Here is a 12,864-nt window from a genome sequence, read left to right on the forward strand (position 1 = left end):
GTATCAAGTCCTTCTTTAGCAGGTTTGTTCATGCTGCCTGTAACAACACGCGATTTTTGCATACTGATTTGACTATATCCATAGATTACTGATGGTTGAATGTCACCAGTTTATTTAAGGCAAAGAGAATAAGAGTCTACATGTGGTTGGTAAACGAGAATTCGAGCAATGGCCCCTTTTCTCGTTTGGATGTGTCTGCTGGGACGTCTACTACAAGCCTCGTCACAACCTACGGTCTCAGCCTCAGAGTTTCACCTAGAGGGGGATTATCTGATCGGTGGACTTTTTAATATTCATCGTGCCAGTGAACCTGTTGTCTATGACAAACCAGAAGTCATCGACTGCTCCAGGTGAGACCCGGGAATGAATGGATATTTTATTAACTTGTTCATGAATGAATAAGGTTTAGTTTAACTTGGGCCAATGACTACATTTAGTCAATGTGCTGAATTGCTATTTCAAAGGCTGTATGACTGTGAAATACTTTTAAAAGTCCACATGTGAACAGCCTTCACCTCTGTCACTTCCTCTTTTCACAGTGAACCCTTTATACTGTCAAGTTATCGGAGGTTTCAGATGATGAGATTTGCTGTCAAGCAAATCAATAACTCCACCAACCTTCTGCCAAATGTATCGCTTGGCTTTGACATATATGGCCACTGTTCAAACACCCTTCCAGGGATTTTCAGCCTCCTCTCAGTCAACCGCTCCATCCATCCTTGGAGTGGACCACAGACAAATCTGTCCAAAATGATCGCAGTGGTTGGCGCTTATACAAGCACTGAGACACTGACTGTAGCACCACTATTCATGATGGATCTCATTCCTATGGTAAATTTGCCATATTTCGTATAATTAATAAAAGAAAACCTGAACAGCAATTTCACTTAAGAATTAAAACTTTAAATAATAACAGTTTGTCTTTTGTTTGTTTGCCAGGTTAGTTATGGAGCTGCAAGCTCTGTCTTTTCAAGAAAACAGAATTTCCCCTCTTTCCTACGGACAGTACATCCCAACAAGGATGTCATCGAAGTGATCCTCAAAATCCTACTTCACTTTAGCTGGCACTGGGTTACTTTCCTTTACATTGATGATGATTATGGCAAAGATGGCCAGCAGGTGTTCATAGATATGATAAAGGACACCGAGATCTGCCTGGCGTACACCAAAGAACTCAATCATAGTACAAATTTCACCCAAGTGTTCAAACAGATAACGGCCCAGAGAGTTCACATAATAATCGTGTTTGCTCCCGAATGGACGGCAGAACGCCTCATCAAGGCAGCAATACAGAAAAATTTCAACAACAAAGTGTGGATCGCAGGAGACGCATGGTCCTTAAACAAGAAACTCCCCAAGGAGAAAGGGATCAGAAATGTTGGAACTGTGCTTGGAGTCGCTGAGCCATTCAAGCTAATACCTGGGTTCAGTGATTTTATCTATTCTTCCAAAAGTCACACTCACAGTGAGAATGAAGAACAACAGAAGTTGTGTAATCAGGTTTGCAACTGCCATAACCGGAGTGCCGAGGATGTCGTTGCTGCAGACCCCTCCTTCTCTTTCCCTGTGTATTCTGCTGTTTATGCCATTGCTCATGCCTTGCACAGCATATTGCAATGTGGAGCTGGCACATGCAATGACAACGTCACAGTGCACCCGCACATGGTAAGTAAGGCTATAAATAATCCAGGAATACATAACATAGAACTGATGTAAACAAGAAAGTGCTTCACATGTACACATGTGCTAGTAACGTGAAATGTTGTGTGTCTCTCCACGTCAGATTCTAGCAGAGCTGAAGAAGTCAAACTTTACACTGTTGAATCAAAGAATTCAGTTTGATGAAAATGGCGACCCCAGGTTCGGAATTCATTCTTTAGTCTTCTGGAACCACAGTGGTGATGCACAGGAGATTGGTTTTTATAGTTGTCACCCATCCAATTTCGTCATCAATAGCACTAAAATTCAGTGGCACTCCAAAGGGGTAGGTATTTCTTTTATTGTGGTCAAAAACAGGGGGGCTCTGCACCTCCATCTTATCTCTCGTATAATATTCTCCTCTCCATATTTGTATTTACTTTCCTGCTCAACAACTGTGCTGTACAGTTGCCAACATCACGGTGTTCCCAAGAATGCAGTGCAGGACACAGAAAAAAACAAGATGGAATCCAGCACTGCTGCTTCACGTGTAAAGTTTGCCCTAATGGAAGTTATATTAACACCACAGGTAAGCAATTACGCATCAAAACAAGAGAAAACACCCTCTTCTTTTTTAAGTGCTAACATGTTCTGCCTTGGTGAGATCAGACACTGCTGCTTAGTTTTCCCTGTTCACTTTGACTCGCTGACATGCCATCAGACAGTTAGCTTTGGGTATATCACTGTGAGCCTACGCAAGAAAGTAAGTAAAGTTTGACATGAAGTAAAAGTTTATAACAGCTTCTCAGATTATAAAAATTGTCTTTTCAACAGTGACCTCTCCACACGTCTGTATGTCTCTTTTCTTAAAATGAGAAAAGTCAAGCTTAACTTTGCAAACAAATTGTCCGTCTCTTGTGTCAAACAGGGGACCCCTACACGTGCATACCATGTGCAAAGACAGAATGGTCTAGAGAAGGAAGTACGTCATGTAATCTTCGGTTGGTGGAGTACATCAGATTCACAGACAGTGCAGCCATACTGATCATGGTTGGGGCCTTGGTCTTGGTGGGCATCACACTAGCCATGTCTGTTCTCTTTGCCATTAACTACAACACTCCTGTGGTCAGATCAGCTGGGGGACCAATGTGCTTCCTAATCTTAGGCTGCCATGGTCTGAGTAGTGTTAGCGTGTTCTTTTACTTTGACAAGCCAACATTTTCTTTTTGCATCTTGAGGTACTTGCCATTCTTTTTGTTTTACACGGTTTGTATTGCATGCTTTGTTGTGCGCTCTTTTCAAATTGTTTGCATTTTCAAAATAGCTGCCAAGTTCTCCTACGTCCACAGTTGGTGGATAAAATATCACGGACAATGGCTCGTCATCACCGTGATATCCGTCACCCAGGCACTCTTCCTTGTCATTGGCTATTCACATGGACCCCCCAAGCCCATAGAAACATTGTGGTACCCAGACAAAATCCTACTCGAATGTGACGTGAAAATGAAAGCCAAAACAGCTTCTATTACTTTACTTGTATTGTTGTGCTCTCTTTGTTTTGTTTTCTCCTACATGGGAAAACACCTTCCAAAAAATTACAATGAGGCCAAAGCTATAACTTTCTGTCTGGTCCTGCTGATCCTCACCTGGGTCCTTTTTGGCACTTACCACAACCTCACACGTGGCAACAGTATTACAACTCTTAATGCTGTGGCAGTACTCTTCAGTCTCTACTGCTTTCTCCTGTGGTATTTCCTGCCAAAATGTTACATCATCATTTTTCAACCTCACAAAAACACACAGCAATATTTCCAAGGACTCATTCAGAATTATACCAAAAACAATTAGCCAGTAGCTACTGCACCAATTTGCATTTAGCTTTGTATTACTGCAATAGGGGTAGTATGTTTGGACAATTGTGCTTCCCAACCTCAGTTTCCCCTGAGTTGAGAAATATCTTCATTCTTTTTTTGATACGTGCCCACCAGTGACACTTTGAGGTTGTTTAAATATTCATGTATGTATGAGTGATGCACAGTATATGCCTAATCTTTCTTAGAGAATGTCACCTGCTCCAGAAGTTGCTACAAATATAAAATGTCTTCCTATTTGCTGTGTTCTGCCACTTTGATTAAAAAATATATATATATATATTAAAAATACACATTTGGAATAAAGTTATTTCTGAACCACCAACAGGAGGAAATAGAAAAAGGAGGGGTTGGACCCAAAGTCTCCGGGTTATTGATGTGTTGTGCGCAATGTATTATTTACATTTTTCAACACAGTATTACAACATTATATTATATATATCTCATCAGCAAGGAGTCCAGAAAACCATGCTGCTGTGAGTCACCTGTGTACTGTGTGAAAAAAACCGAGGATGCCTAATTCTTCCATTGTCCTACAGAAAGTTGCTGTGGGCTGCCGTTCTCATGTCACTTAGTAATGTGGGTATCTTTCTGATCTAGTCGTACCAGGCAGGAAACAGGTATTGCCAGATGGCAGCATATTCTAGCCTCTAATATCAGTTTCTTCAATAAGCTTGTCACAAATTTCCTTTACCCCGTTGTGGCAGTGGGGTATGGTTAGAGCGGCGACTGCTGGAGGAGAGGGAGGAGTGGCTCAGCTGGTGATCAGACAGCTGGACAGAATCAGGTAATCAGTCAGCTATATAAGCACACTTGTAACCTGGTTCTGGTCTCTTGCAGTAGGTTGGGTCTGGAAGGAGGAAGCAGGAACGAGAGAGAGAGAGAGAGAGCGACTACAACAGTTTATTTGTATGTTTGGTGGACTTTTTTCTGTTGAAAATAAAAGATTATTTTCCACCACCACGCCGACTTTTTCCTTCCTCTGGACGAGCTGTGAGTGGGGAAGCTCACACCCATCTTAATGGATATTTTATTTGTCATTTAAGTGCATAAGTGCCTTCTTCACAAGGATTGGACAGGTAACATGTCTCTTAGACCACATGCATATGTAAGACAGTGAGACCACACCCTGAAGACAATAGACAAAATTTCATCCCTGTGTATATTCTGCTCTTTGATCAGTTGGGGACAGTCCCACCACTCTGAAGTGTAAACACTGTCTCATTTGAAGTGTGTCGGTCTGATGGTCTCAGTGCAGGAAGTAGACAAGTCAAGGTGGCTCAATTATCATGTGAAAAGACCCCATGGTGATTAAAAGGTCCTCAGTTGCAAATAGCATTCCTGAATAAATCCCAATGTATATGTAAATGTGAAGTGTCTGTGTTGTGGTTGGATATCTTGGATATAAGGGACAGAGCTCCCATTCACCGGGGAGTTGGTCTGCTTAACAGAAGCTCCCACACATCAACTGTGTGTCACACAACTTACTGGCTGTATTTTCTACTACTGGACATTTCAATAAACTGGTATGTTAACCCTTCATTTCTAATATTGCCTTGTTGAGACTTTTGTTCTAAATAGTTAAGAATCTGTTATTGAATATTTATTTAGTCTAGTTATATGGTGAGATTTAACACTCATACCCTCCACCTCTGAGTTGAATAGAAAAGATTAAGTATCTTGTCTGTAAACTGTTGAGTTACATTTCTGACCTCTGAATACTTCAACCCAGGCATCAGGGCTAATCTTCTATGTGGAAAAAGGTCACAGCCGGTGGGAAGTGACGAGAGTTATAGATTTCCTTTTTATTTTTATTCTTTTCGTTTTTTTTGTAAGTGAAACAGTAACATGAAAAAAAAGATCCGTTGTTCACCATGTTAGATGGTATGAACAGCATGGATCAAATAAGTCTTGGCATTTGGCCTTTTTTTCTGTTTTGAGGACCCTCCTCATCCTCATTTTAGGGATTTTTTGCATTTGTTCAGTAGTAAGTGAAACAAAACTCAGTGTTGCCTTTTGCATTTTTAACCCAATGGGGTAAGTATAAAGTCGTCAGGAAGGAACCATGCAAAAAAAAAAATTTCTGAGTTCAATTTTCTTTAGAAAGTTCCCCACAAAGATGGCGATTTCAGTACATGTCCTTTTCCAAACTGAAATAAAATTGCCAACTCTTGAATAATATATTGGTTCCTAATTATTTCTAAGAAGTTATATATTGAAAGTCAGTAGTGTTAATGAAGAGTAACCAATTAAGATGTTTAATATAAAATCTGAAGGAAATGCACCAGTTGTAAAATGTCATCTTTCATCATAAGAGTGGAGCTGCTCTGACTTAAGTGTCAGCCAGTTGTCCTCTGTTCAAATGCAGTCACATTACACTTGGACATACATTCAAGACATGTTTGAAATAAGCCAGTTATTATTCAGCACAAACAGTTTTCATGTTAGATCGACATCAATCCAGGTAATCCCATAATTTGACAGCAACACACTTGAGTGCATATTCCAAAACTAATCTTGCTTAACCCAACCCATGTCGTTTCCCGTAGCCTGTAGTTCACCTTTAATTCAGTTCTTCAGATGGGATACTGTGTTTTTGCAAACCCCCCACCCCATCAAAATCCAAATTTAGCTCGAAATGTCAAGTAAGCCTCTGATTTTACACCGTTTTGTGGATAGTTTTTCCAAACACATTTTTGCGACTATTTTTTTAATTCTAATTCATAAAAAAAAGGGGCTAATCTCATAATATAGCTATTCCACTTATACAGCAATGGCCTTTTTGCTTTGAAACCTTTGCCCATCTGTGTTTCAAAGTTTAGGTTTAAGTCTGTTGTAATCCTTTATAATCTGTGTTTATTTGAAAAAAAAGAAATAATAATCTGTTAGTCATTCCAAGCAAATTGTTGTTCTCTTTCTTTTACAGAGGAAACATAAGAAAACAGAGATTGAGAGCCTTTATTATAACAAATGGATGAAGTGGGTGGCGATCACGCTGTCTTTTCTGTCTTTTTTTGATTTTTTTGAACCCCCATTTTTGTCAAAATGCTGGGGATTATCTGTCGTGTTAGACTTTGACCAGCACTGTAGTAAGGGATCACAACATTTTGCTGTAAAAAGTATGTTTCAAATGATTGTCTGGAGGATTTGTATATATATATGTAAATATATTTTAAGATATGTTTGGTGGTTTTTTTGTTTTTTTTTTGATTAGATTTTTTTCCCTTTAAATCACCATACTGTTTCCTGATGGTTTTTTTTTGTTAATTCATATCAGTTTAAATTGACAAAAGCAGAATTGGTTAATTGGGTTCTAAAATTGATTAAGTAAACATCTTTCTCATGGATTGCATGTCCTTGTTTTCTTGTGCTACAGTTATTAAAAAACACTTAAACACTTTCTCTTTCGTCTCTTTTTTGTAGTTTTCAAACAAACATATTTGTTGCATATGTTAAAAGCTGATATTTTGAATATGTTTTGATTAGATTGTATCATGTCCTTCTTTAGCAGGTTTGTTCATGCTGCCTGTAACAACACGCGATTTTTGCATACTGATTTGACTATATCCATAGTTATGTGGAAATGATTACTGATGGTTGAATGTCACCAGCTTATTTAAGGCAAAGAGAATAAGAGTCTACATGTGGTTGGTAAACGAGAATTCGAGCAATGGCCCCTTTTCTCGTTTGGATGTGTCTGCTGGGACGTCTACTACAAGCCTCGTCACAACCTACGGTCTCAGCCTCGGAGTTTCACCTGGAGGGGGATTATCTGATCGGTGGACTTTTTAATATTCATCGTGCCAGTGAACCTGTTGTCTATGACAAACCAGAAGTCATCGACTGCTCCAGGTGAGACCCAGGAATGAATGGATATTTTATTAACTTGTTCATGAATGAATAAGGTTTAGTTTAACTTGGGCCAATGACTACATTTAGTCAATGTGCTGAATTGCTATTTCAAAGGCTGTATGACTGTGAAATACTTTTAAAGGTCCACATGTGAACAGCCTTCACCTCTGTCACTTCCTCTTTTCACAGTGAACCCTTTATACTGTCAAGTTATCGGAGGTTTCAGATGATGAGATTTGCTGTCAAGGAAATCAATAACTCCACCAACCTTCTGCCAAATGTATCGCTTGGCTTTGACATATATGGCCACTGTTCAAACACCCTTCCAGGGATTTTCAGCCTCCTCTCAGTCAACCGCTCCATCCATCCTTGGAGTGGACCACAGACAAATCTGTCCAAAATGATCGCAGTGGTTGGCGCTTATACAAGCACTGAGACACTGACTGTAGCACCACTATTCATGATGGATCTCATTCCTATGGTAAATTTGCCATATTTCGTATAATTAATAAAAGAAAACCTGAACAGCAATTTCACTTAAGAATTAAAACTTTAAATAATAACAGTTTGTCTTTTGTTTGTTTGCCAGGTTAGTTATGGAGCTGCAAGCTCTGTCTTTTCAAGAAAACAGAATTTCCCCTCTTTCCTACGGACAGTACATCCCAACAAGGATGTCATCGAAGTGATCCTCAAAATCCTACTTCACTTTAGCTGGCACTGGGTTACTTTCCTTTACATTGATGATGATTATGGCAAAGATGGCCAGCAGGTGTTCATAGATATGATAAAGGACACCGAGATCTGCCTGGCGTACACCAAAGAACTCAATCATAGTACAAATTTCACCCAAGTGTTCAAACAGATAACGGCCCAGAGAGTTCACATAATAATTGTGTTTGCTCCCGAATGGACAGCAGAACGCCTCATCAAGGCAGCAATACAGAAAAATTTCAACAACAAAGTGTGGATCGCAGGAGACGCATGGTCCTTAAACAAGAAACTCCCCAAGGAGAAAGGGATCAGAAATGTTGGAACTGTGCTTGGAGTCGCTGAGCCATTCAAGCTAATACCTGGGTTCACTGATTTTATCTATTCTTCCAAAAGTCACACTCACAGTGAGAATGAAGAACAACAGAAGTTGTGTAATCAGGTTTGCAACTGCCATAACCTGACTGCAGAGGAGGTCGTTGCTGCAGACCCCTCCTTCTCTTTCCCTGTGTATTCTGCTGTTTATGCCATTGCTCATGCCTTGCACAGCATATTGCAATGTGGAGCTGGCACATGCAATGACAACGTCACAGTGCACCCGCACATGGTAAGTAAGGCTATAAATAATCCAGGAATACATAACATAGAACTGATGTAAACAAGAAAGTGCTTCACATGTACACATGTGCAAGTAACGTGAAATGTTGTGTGTCTCTCCACGTCAGATTCTAGCAGAGCTGAAGAAGTCAAACTTTACACTGTTGAATCAAAGAATTCAGTTTGATGAAAATGGTGACCCCAGGTTCGGAATTTATTCTTTAGTCTTCTGGAACCACAGTGGTGATGCACAGGAGATTGGTTTTTATAGTTTTCACCCATCCAATTTCGTCATCAATAGCACTAAAATTCAGTGGCACTCCAAAGGGGTAGGTATTTCTTTTATTGTGGTCAAAAACAGGGGGGCTCTGCATCTTCATCTTATCTCCCGTATAATATTCTCCTCTCCATATTTGTATTTACTTTCCTGCTCAACAACTGTGCTGTACAGGTGCCAACATCACGGTGTTCCCAAGAATGCAGGGCAGGACACAGAAAAATACAAGATGGAATCCAGCACTGCTGCTTCACGTGTAAAGTTTGCCCTAATGGAAGTTATATTAACACCACAGGTAAGCAATTACGCTTCAAAACAAGAGAAAACACCCTCTTCTTTTTTAAGTGCTAACATGTTCTGCCTTGGTGAGATCAGACACTGCTGCTTAGTTTTCCCTGTTCACTTTGACTCGCTGACATGCCATCAGACAGTTAGCTTTGGGTATATCACTGTGAGCCTACGCAAGAAAGTAAGTAAAGCTTGACATGAAGAAAAAGTTTATAACAGCTTCTCAGATTACAAAAATTGTCTTTTCAACAGTGACCTCTCCACACGTCTGTATGTCTCTTTTCTTAAAATGAGAAAAGTCAAGATTAACTTTGCAAACAAATTGTCCGTCTCTTGTGTCAAACAGAGGACCCCTACACGTGCATACCATGTGCAAAGACAGAATGGTCTAGAGAAGGAAGTACGTCATGTAATCTTCGGTTGGTGGAGTACATCAGATTCACAGACAGTGCAGCCATACTGATCATGGTTGGGGCCTTGGTCTTGGTGGGCATCACACTAGCCATGTCAGTTCTCTTTGCCATTAACTACAACACTCCTGTTGTCAGATCAGCTGGGGGACCAATGTGCTTCCTAATCTTAGGCTGCCTTGGTCTGAGTAGTGTTAGCGTGTTCTTTTACTTTGACAAGCCAACATTTTCTTTTTGCATCTTGAGGTACTTGCCATTCCTTTTGTTTTACACGGTTTGTATTGCATGCTTTGTTGTGCGCTCTTTTCAAATTGTTTGCATTTTCAAAATAGCTGCCAAGTTCTCCTACGTCCACAGTTGGTGGATAAAATATCACGGACAATGGCTGGTCATCGCCGTGATATCCGTCACCCAGGCACTATTCCTTGTCATTGGCTATTCACAAGGACCCCCCAAGCCCTACAATGAAACATTTGGATATCCAGATAAAACCATACTTGTTTGTAACCAAAGTCTGACCGCAAACTCTGGCTCTGTGATTTTACTTGTATTGTTGTGCTCTCTTTGTTTTGTTTTCTCCTATATGGGAAAACACCTTCCAAAAAATTACAATGAGGCCAAAGCAATAACTTTCTGTCTGCTCCTGCTGATCCTCACCTGGATTATATTTGCCACTGAATACTTGCTTTATCGTGGTAAATATATTACAACTCTTAATGCTGTGGCAGTACTCTTCAGTCTCTACTGCTTTCTCCTGTGGTATTTCCTGCCAAAATGTTACATCATCATTTTTCAACCTCACAAAAACACACAGCAATATTTCCAAGGACTCATTCAGAATTATAGCAAAAACAATTAGCCAGTAGCTACTGCACCGATTTGCATTTAGTTTTGTATTACTGCAATAGGGGTAGTATGTTTGGACAATTGTGCTTCCCAACCCCAGTTTCCCCAGAGTTGAGAAATATCTTCATTCTTTTTTTGATACATGCCCACCAGTGACACTTGGTCCAAGGCTTGAAACTGCAACGCTAATTCCACACTTTGTAGACCCACTCGTAGGGGGACGGGACCTCACTCCCAGAATGTAAACAGTGTCCGCCATCTTTGCTAACAGTTACGCTAACAGGACCAAGTGTCACTGGTGGGCACATAACGAAGAAAAGAATGAAGATATTTCTCAACTCAGGGGAAACGGAGGATGGGAAGCACAATTTATCTAGTAATACATGCAAATTATTTCTGTAAACAGTGGAACTGATGTCCATCAGGTCATTTAAATATTCATGTATGTATGAGTGAGTATACAATGCCTTCCTATTTGCTGTGTTCTGCCACCCTGATTAAAAAAAAAAAGAGTTAAAAATACACATTTGGAATAAAGTTATTTCTGAAGAAAAAGCAGGGGTTGGACCCAAAGTCTCCGGGTTATTGATGTGCTGTGTACAATGTATTATTTACATTTTTCAACACAGTATTACAACATTATATTACATTTGTGTTCTCATCAGCAAGGAGTCCAGAAAACCATGCTGCTGTGAGTAGCCTGTGTACTGTGTGGAAAAAAAACCTAGGATGCCTAATTCTTCCATTGTCCTACAGAAAGTTACTGTGGGCTGCCGTTCTCTAAATCTCACAAATAATGCAGTTTTCAATGTAAAGAGTATCATTTACTTAAAGGAGATAAACAGGCTGACAGGAACATGTTCTACAACAGCACTACACACGTTTACACACTGATGTATGCTTGTGGGTCGCTGTGTCATCATACCTTTTCATATTTTTTTTTAAAAGTTATTTGCTGTTGCAATCTACCCGATATAATTGTGGGTCGCTGTGCGTGTGTGTTTATTTATCTCAGCCTTACTTTGACGTCGGTTATTAGAGACTCGAACCCTGGGGTTGGGCATTAACTGATTATGGGATAATGCTTTGTTTGGGCTTTGTTATTTAGGCTTTGTCCAAATGAATGACAGTCAATGCAGAGTCCTTAAAAGGAAGGCTGTGTGAAGCTGTGTGTATTACTCATGTTGTGGAGACCTAAATCTGTTTACACAGTCACATTATGTGGAATTGTCTTCCTTATGGGGACATAAAAGCAAGTCCCTATAACATAAATGAATACATTTTCAGGTTAAATCATGTCGAGGGGTGAGGTTAAGATTAGGACAGTAGTAGTTATGATTAAGGTTGGAGTAAGTCTCCAGGAAATTCATTTAAGTCAAGGTTAATGTCCTCTGAAGTCCTGGGAACCAGACGGTTTGTATGTGTGTAAATAACATACAAACAAGCTTGCCAACTATGTCTTCCACTGAAACAGTATTGGGTAAAGGTCTCCCAGTTTACCATTATACAATCTTATTTATCTTTTTTATCTTATTATTTATCTAATCTTATTACTTATTTTTTGCGGCAATAAAAGCAATAATTTCCTGTGATACTCAAAACTCTTTCTAGCAGGAACAAAGGTTGTGTGGTTTATTTTTACACACTGCTGGAACTTTTTTGTGTCTGTGTCCTTAATAAGTAATACATTCTGCTACTGTTTTAATTTGAAATTAAAGACACACGGCCAAGCGGAACTGTTTATCATGATGGTTATGATCAATAAGACCACATTTATTTCTCTTTAACCCCTTGATCACAATCATTGCTGAATAAGAAAACGTGTTATTTAACCTTTTCATTTTCCTAACTTCACCCTGAAGATAAGGGCAGAGTCTTTTCCACGGAGTGATTGCAAATGATTTCCTTTCAGACGACATATGTGGTCCAATGTTAAGCCGTGCAGAACTCATTTGTTAGAGGATGTAGCATTTTAGCCAGACCCACGGATACCTGGTTGAATTAATTCATTTGTATGTATTTGCTTATGATCTCACACAGTCTCATGACCCCATCTTCATCTCTTCACCCCGCTCATAAAAGCTACATGTCACATTTCACTATACCTGTGAAAGGTCACCTTGAAAAACGCAGTAACTAGTTTTAACTGATATAATAACTAAACATTTTAGCTATTATGAAAACAACATATCATACCTATTCCTACCTACACCTATATGTACCTAGTTTGGTAACAGGTGTCCGGTGGTTTAATAAATGCACCATAAAACAAGTGTTATATACGTAACTTCATACAACATAAATGATCAAATATCCTAACAATTACAGTATGTGGTGAGAATTAATGACCTTTTTTTTCTTCTTTTGGTGCCACAAA

At 39.6% G+C, this 12,864-nt stretch overlaps 2 protein-coding genes and 1 long non-coding RNA gene across 3 annotated transcripts; all 3 read left to right on the plus strand.

Annotated features, from left to right (window-relative positions):
• The first annotated feature begins 168 nt into the window (after positions 1-168).
• On the plus strand, positions 169-3,747 carry LOC131468267 (taste receptor type 1 member 1-like). The gene is made up of 6 exons (XM_058642319.1): positions 169-350; positions 540-831; positions 940-1,665; positions 1,784-1,984; positions 2,107-2,227; positions 2,567-3,747. Exons 1-6 carry the CDS (start codon positions 169-171, stop codon positions 3,484-3,486), a joined length of 2,442 nt encoding a protein of 813 aa, XP_058498302.1. The 3' UTR covers positions 3,487-3,747.
• Positions 3,748-4,824: 1,077 nt separating this feature from the next.
• LOC131468277 (uncharacterized) lies at positions 4,825-6,854 on the plus strand. The gene is made up of 2 exons (XR_009241693.1): positions 4,825-5,035; positions 6,436-6,854. It is a non-coding gene; the product is annotated as an uncharacterized LOC131468277 (long non-coding RNA).
• A 325-nt stretch (positions 6,855-7,179) lies between these two features.
• Positions 7,180-10,797, plus strand: LOC131468266 (taste receptor type 1 member 1-like). The gene is made up of 6 exons (XM_058642318.1): positions 7,180-7,361; positions 7,551-7,842; positions 7,951-8,676; positions 8,795-8,995; positions 9,118-9,238; positions 9,578-10,797. Exons 1-6 carry the CDS (start codon positions 7,180-7,182, stop codon positions 10,498-10,500), a joined length of 2,445 nt encoding a protein of 814 aa, XP_058498301.1. The 3' UTR covers positions 10,501-10,797.
• The last annotated feature ends 2,067 nt before the right edge of the window (positions 10,798-12,864 follow it).

This window comes from Solea solea, chromosome 11, assembly GCF_958295425.1.
Source record: "Solea solea chromosome 11, fSolSol10.1, whole genome shotgun sequence".
NCBI classification, from domain to species: domain Eukaryota; kingdom Metazoa; phylum Chordata; class Actinopteri; order Pleuronectiformes; family Soleidae; genus Solea; species Solea solea.